This window comes from Scaptodrosophila lebanonensis, unplaced genomic scaffold, assembly GCF_003285725.1.
Source record: "Scaptodrosophila lebanonensis strain 11010-0011.00,11010-0021.00 unplaced genomic scaffold, SlebRS2 tig00001412-arrow-pilon, whole genome shotgun sequence".
NCBI lineage: Eukaryota > Metazoa > Arthropoda > Insecta > Diptera > Drosophilidae > Scaptodrosophila > Scaptodrosophila lebanonensis.
This window is the reverse complement of record NW_022060739.1, coordinates 11,730,646-11,737,026: the sequence shown is the minus strand read 5'-3', so window position 1 is coordinate 11,737,026 and position 6,381 is coordinate 11,730,646. Positions and strand designations below refer to the sequence as shown.

At 44.0% G+C, this 6,381-nt stretch overlaps 2 protein-coding genes across 4 annotated transcripts in view; one reads left to right on the top strand and one right to left on the bottom strand.

Annotated features, from left to right (window-relative positions):
• The window catches only part of LOC115631988 (exocyst complex component 2), a 52,514-nt gene that overhangs the window by 45,312 nt on the left and 821 nt on the right, over positions 1-6,381 (bottom strand). The window contains exons 3-4 of one of the 2 annotated variants that reach the window (XM_030528915.1): positions 4,507-6,343; positions 4,291-4,452 (exon numbers count right to left, since the gene is read on the bottom strand). In XM_030528915.1, the coding sequence (XP_030384775.1) occupies positions 4,314-4,452; positions 4,507-6,343 (1,976 nt within the window). In that variant the 3' untranslated portion in view covers positions 4,291-4,313. Of the gene's footprint in view, positions 1-4,008; positions 4,453-4,506; positions 6,344-6,381 lie in introns of those variants that run through there. The other variant, XM_030528914.1, reaches the window with a different exon arrangement.
• LOC115631990 (E3 ubiquitin-protein ligase msl-2) lies at positions 316-3,630 on the top strand. 2 transcript variants are annotated; one of them, XM_030528919.1, is made up of 3 exons: positions 316-2,355; positions 2,724-3,009; positions 3,278-3,628. In XM_030528919.1, the coding sequence occupies exons 1-3, from the start codon at positions 744-746 to the stop codon at positions 3,315-3,317; spliced, it is 1,938 nt and encodes a 645-aa protein (XP_030384779.1). In that variant the 5' UTR covers positions 316-743; the 3' UTR covers positions 3,318-3,628. The 2 variants fall into 2 exon arrangements, with proteins under 2 accessions (XP_030384779.1, XP_030384780.1); XM_030528920.1 differs by having other exon boundaries at positions 2,724-3,630.

Below are 6,381 nucleotides of genomic sequence, written 5' to 3'. Positions count from 1 at the left end.
AGATGTGTTTGAAAAAACCTGTTGTTCTTTTTGGAAAATTGATATATTAGTTCACCAACGCAATCAAGTAAAATATCGGCAAAGAAGTTTGTATGTAATTACACAAACCCATCGATATTTAAACAGCTCTATCAACGTGTGCAACAGCTTTCCAACACTAGTTCTGTATCGATGGGCGATACTTTCAGATATTTTTGTATTGTTTCGATGATTGATGAAACTGCAGTTATCGCCAGTTTCCCAGCACTGCAGCGTGTTGTGGCTTGGGTAATTTTTTTTTTTTTTCAATAATGATCATTTTTAATATATATTCTCAATTATTTAATACCACAATGTAAGGCCAAACCAAGAACATAAGACTAACCTTTTTTTTTGTTTTTTTTTGTGTTTATTTTTTTTTGCACGTGAAAAAGTAGTGAGTGAAAACAAGCGCAACTCACAACAACAACAACGACCAACAACACAATCAATAAAAACGGCACAACTCAAACAAAAAATTTAACCAAAACGCGTAAAGTAATGCTGTAGTCATTAAATATCATTAAGATATTGCTAAAGTATTACGCTGCACCAACTGAGTTAAAAGTTTGGCGAAAACAAATGCAAAACAGCAACGTCTAAAGTCAACGGAGCCCCGGCCGCTTTAAACGAAGCGCCTCCGCTCTTCAAGTATACTGTATACATACGTATATATATACTCGTGAAATATTTAGCATAATAGAAATAGTAGAAAAGGCAACACAATGTCGGCGCAGTCAGTTTATCTGAAGATTGTGCGCCTGTCCTTGCGATCGGCATCAAATCTATCTAAACGCCGGATAGACGACCTAAACGAGTATATACCCCAATTGCGGCAGCTGCTTTCCTGTGTGGTTTGCTGTCAGCTTCTAATGGATCCCTACTCCCCGAAACGCAGACGTTGTGGCCATCATGTGTGCCGTCTATGCCTGCGCGGCACCAAACGCCTCACACCCAGTTGCACCGTGTGCAATGATTGCTCGGACTTCAAGACCTACGAGGAGAATCGTTCGATGGCTCTGCAGCTGCTCTGCTACAAGACGCTTTGCGCCCATTTACTGCAGTCCTCTATGTTCGCTCAGCTCGCTGGCATGAAGCCAAATTTAAGTTATGAAAGTTTCATCAAAACTCCGCTCATAAAGCTGCCCCCGAAGACGACACAGGAATTCATTAAAGAAGGTGCCAACTATGATGATATGGGGGATACATTTTTGACTGAGCCAGATCTTCCGTTACTGAAAAACTTTCCCTCCTCACTGCCTGCTGAGACGCCACCCACAACAGCAGCGACCACGCCCGAGTTGCCCTTCGAGCAGCATTTACCAGAACCACTGTCCTACACTGACATCGAACTGGAGGCAGCCACAACGGCAGAGCAGGCGCAGCTACCGCTGCCGATACTGCCCAAAGGTTCCCGCATGCTGAGGCATAATGTGATTGCTCAGCCACAGGTCCTGAGCACAATACCTCAACAGTCTCTTACACAGCTAACGGCCGGCTATCTGGATTCCAGCTGGAACGAGCAAGTAGATCTCACAGCAGCGATCACAATTCCAGAATTTCATCACACAGGGCTAGCTACGAGTACGCCCAACTTTACATATGTATTGCCGAGTGCCCCACATACAGTCGTTATGCAAACAGCCCCCGGACATCTCACTCAGCAAATGCCTTCTATTGGCCAGGTGGTTCAAGTAACGAACGCAGCAGAGACAGCGCCAATTGCTGCAGCACCGGCCATCACCACTCTGGGCACCTCCCTCAGCAGTTCCAGCTTAAAGCGCAAGCATGATGATGATAATGAACAGAGCAGCGACGAAGAGAAAACTACGTCAGGCGTTGCCACGCGCATGAAGTTGCGTAAGAAGAATCCGACAATAATTTCCTCAATACAGGTGCAGCCGCCAGCGGATTCAACTGCCATCAAAAGCACAGGGCCGAGCGCCTTTCAAAAGGTACAGCAAGCGCCCAAAAGTACCCGCGCGCCGCATCCATGTCGCTGTGGACAGTCAACCCAACCAGGCAGCACAACGTGTCGGGGCTCTCGTTGTCCTTGCTACAGCAACGGCTTGGGTTGTAAGGACTGCAAGTGCAATGGCTGCCAGAATCCCAACCCAATCGACGGCCACAATTGCGATCTGGACGATGAACTGCCCGCCAAATCCTCCGAAAAGAGCGAGCCTTGCCACCAGGCATCTGAGCAGCAAATTGAGTCGCAGCCACAACAACAACAACAGCCGCTGCCACTATCAGGCCTCACTTTTGTTGCACTAAGTAACTTGCACCAGTCGCAGCATCCGCTGGTGCTCATGCAAAATGAAAATGGCGAATATCAAGGTCAGACGCGTTCGTTATCGTCTTTACTATATCTTTAAGCCTTGTACGTGCCAGCTTGTATACTAGAAAGTCCGAAAACAGTATAAAGCAACAAACTAGTCGTGTTGGCATGCATTCAGTGCAAATCATATATGGCCTTATTAATATATGTATATAGCTGCCATAGGAACGATTTATTGAAATCACTGAATATATGTCCCGTAGGATCGATCGGTGAGCGAATCACTCTCGGTACCAAAAGCATGAATGCTTATTACGCTATGAAAACCAAACTTGGTATTTGTAAGCGATTTATAACGCCCCCACTCTATTCTGTTTAATTATTCAAATAAAGGGGTAATTGTTAATTATAATTTCTGCACCCACAGGTTTCAACGTCTTCACCAATGGAGATGTGCCCGTCGACCCAGCTGAGTTGAATCTGGAACGTGTGTCGCTGCAAAACAATGAAGGGAACACAACGATTGCGTACATTATACCGCCACCGCCGGCGGTGCCACAAGTGGTTGAAAACTTTGTCTCTGGTCCCTTCTCGCCCATCGAATCCATAGATGAGTTCGTCAGTGGCACATCGAGCAATGCTGCTGCCGGCAACAGCATTGCTACTGACGATCAGCATCCATCCTTGGAGGATATTATGTCCGATTCGGATTTGTAAGCATTGTGTTTTGGTTCGCTCGATGTCGTTGTATTCTTTTTTTTTGCGTAATGATCTTTTATATATTTATTTATATGTGTATATTTAATTTAATTTTTTTTTTTTTAATACTACAAAGATAATTTTGTATTGACTCCTTTATTTGCTTTAGCATTTCCCGATTTAATTGTTTCTATTTTTTCTGTTTTTTTTTTTTCGAAACCACAAAAAATCTGATTTCAAAAAAGTATCAATTTCCTTGTCTATTCCCAAATTTACTTTTAGAGACATACTTCAAGAAGATGACTTGTCAAACCTTTTATAAAACGCGAAAATCACGATTTTCCAGCCAATTTTTGTGACTTAGGCATAAAGACATATTTCACATTTTCCTACTCTATAACTAACAACCAGGATTGTATATTTAATTTATACAAATTGCAAAAGCAGCAGCTTATTCATTTATCTCGTAGCTTGTAAGGAATTCGAAAGTCAGATTGTAAAATGTTTTAAACAAAATTACAAGCTTTGAAAATATGCTGTTTGTGTCAGCGCGTTGTAAACCAAAAACAATTTTTTTTTTCATATTATTAAGCCTATTTTTTTCATACATTTAAGACATTTTTTTGAGCATGAATTTTTTTGAGCACGTGGACATAATTTTTTTCTTAGGTTAAATAAAAAATTTTACAAAAACATTCAAATGTTTTGTTTGATTTTAAATGTGTGATGGGAAAAATGAGAGAATTACTGAGCCAAAAGAACTAAAGATCGAGAAAAAAAACCCAATTCCAAACTCAAAAAGGAAAGAAAGGAATCACAACCGGCCCACAACAGGTCCCTGCTTCGTAACTGCTAAGCCAAGAAACTGGACATAACAACATACGACATATTCGGGAAATGCAAACCCCGAAACACTTCTCTGCCAGCACTCACAACACACAGGAAACAATACCTTAACGTGCACAGACTTCAATAAAGGAGGCTGCAAAATGCAAAGTTAAAATGTATTCTAATCAATTTCAATATTTTTTAATGTCCAGTTATAGAAGGAAAGCGGAAATAAATTCTACACAAATTAAAAATTCGGTACACACATTATTTTAAATATTTTGAAGGGCCAAACAAATAATTGCATTTTGTGAGCGTGCCACAAAATTCGATTCGTTTAGTTTTCATTTTGTTAAAATATAGTATATGCATATACTCGTATACCCACCCGGTTGTTTTAAAAACGTAGAGACTCATAAATAAGCAAAACTACTGATTAATGTATGTGTAAGCATATTTAAACTTACGTATAAATATGAAGGAATGTTTTTTAAAGATCCTTAACTCCAAAGCAGAGCAATTGAAGTCTCATATTGTGCTTCACATGCCCCAAAATCTCATCCGCCTTGCGCTTTTGTTCAGCATTCAGAGGCGGATTAATGGCTTCTAAAGCCTCTAGAAAGTAGTTTCTGCAAATAATAAAAAATGTAGGTGGTTTTTAAGACTTTTTCTTCTGTACTCACTTGGCCGTCTCATTGACGTAATTTTCGAGAGCATCTCTGAGCAGCCTGATGTCGACATTGGCTTGTATGGCGCCCGTGAAACTGAAGCGACGAACGCAGCTCATGAGACGCGCCAGCTCCTCCGATATGGTCTGCACAATGGATTCTAAGATCGGGCGCAGCAAAGCTGGCGAAATTGTGTAGATCTCGGAATAGACGCCGACGAGATTATCGCAGCACTCGTGGGCGTATGGACGCAGTTTTCCAATCTCCATCTCATGGTCCCACTGAAAGCGACCCAAGTACATGGAGGGCTCAATGGTGCCCACCAGGGGATCCCCCTTGTGCTCGACATACTCCTCGAGAAGATTGGTAAACAATTGGTTGACCGTATACCGCGAAGTTTCGATGGCAAGCGTCGGCAGCGGATAGCCGTACTTGACAAACAGCTCTCCAATATGCGGAAAGAAACTTTTGTTGCAATACGCATAATTGGCAAGGCAGCAGAGCATGCGCTGCTCCCAAGTGACCGCTGAAGTTCCGGTCGCATAGAAATGGCCAGAGCTGACATTCGGATCCGTGTGCTGGGCATTGGGAAAGCCCAGGAGCTGGGATACATTGTGTGTTGGTGTTTCCTCATCGTGCGATTGATAGGCCAGCTCTTCAATGACGCGACTGAAGGCAGACAGGAACTCCTGCAGGCGCTGCGACACTTCACGTTGCCCATCGGACTGCGGCTCCAGCAGATTGCCTTCGCGAGCCTCCGGCTGCATGCAAACAGACTGCACTTCGTCTAGTGTCTCCACCAGCAGGGCTTCCAAGGCGGCTGGCAGGAGTGTGGCGCCCGGAAAATCTTCCACACCCATTTCCCAGGTCTCCTGCGCATCCAGCTTCTTACAGCGATCTGTTGCGCGTTTGAAAATGATTGAAAAACAAAAGAGCCGCACTTCATCGATCAGTTTCTGTATGATGTCTAAAGCCTCGGATGGCAAATCCAGACTAATTAATGTTGCGTAAGCAATCCGCGTGTAGCGCAGACACTGCGGTATCCAAGACAGGAACTGATGCGTGGCCGTGTTAGAGCCAATGGGCCACGACAAACCGGTTGTCTGACGCAATGTGCGCTGATCGGCGGCTATTAGAATTGTAAGTCGCAAATATACACAAAACTTTTCAATAGCATTTAATATCATGCGTTTGAAGTCGCCAGGCTTCGGATCGTGTTGGCCGCGCAGCTCTCCCGTAAAATACAACTGGCCCAGTCGCCAGAGATCAGGCAATTGGGAGGCGGCTATATCGCAGATCTCCTCGCAAAAGTTCACTCTGCTGGGTGTTTGGTTTGGATCGCGATTCTTCAACTTATCCTGTGTGGCTGCATCCCTGTTGGCATACTGCTCAAAGGTGTGTCGCAGCGTTGTCTCCAAATACTTCGCACGCGCCTCAATGGCATCCCAGGCGGGATCGATGTTGCGCAGCTTGTCGCCGACAAGTGTGCCGCTCTGCTGCACTTCCAAACTGGTGAGAGCCTTGATTAGTTTCTTTTGCTGCTCCACCCGCTGCGGCATTTTGACAACTTTCTCGTGCAGCTGCTTGCGTATCTGCATAATGCGCTGATCGACCTCCTCAAGCACTTTGCGGAAAATTGGTATTTCCGTTTTGCCAAACAGATTCTTGGCGCGTGAATAATCATTCACCACCTTGTCATATTCGCCAGCCTCGGCTAACCGATCGACTGCATTAGGCAAGCAGAAGAGAAACTTATGTCGTGACAGCGCAAACAGCACAGCACGCGTTGAATCCGCCTTTTCCTTGCGCACCAGCACATCGTCAAAGATTTTCTTGGATTCAATGATTGAATCTACAAATTAGGTGAGCATTAATATCAGCTTTAAAGCG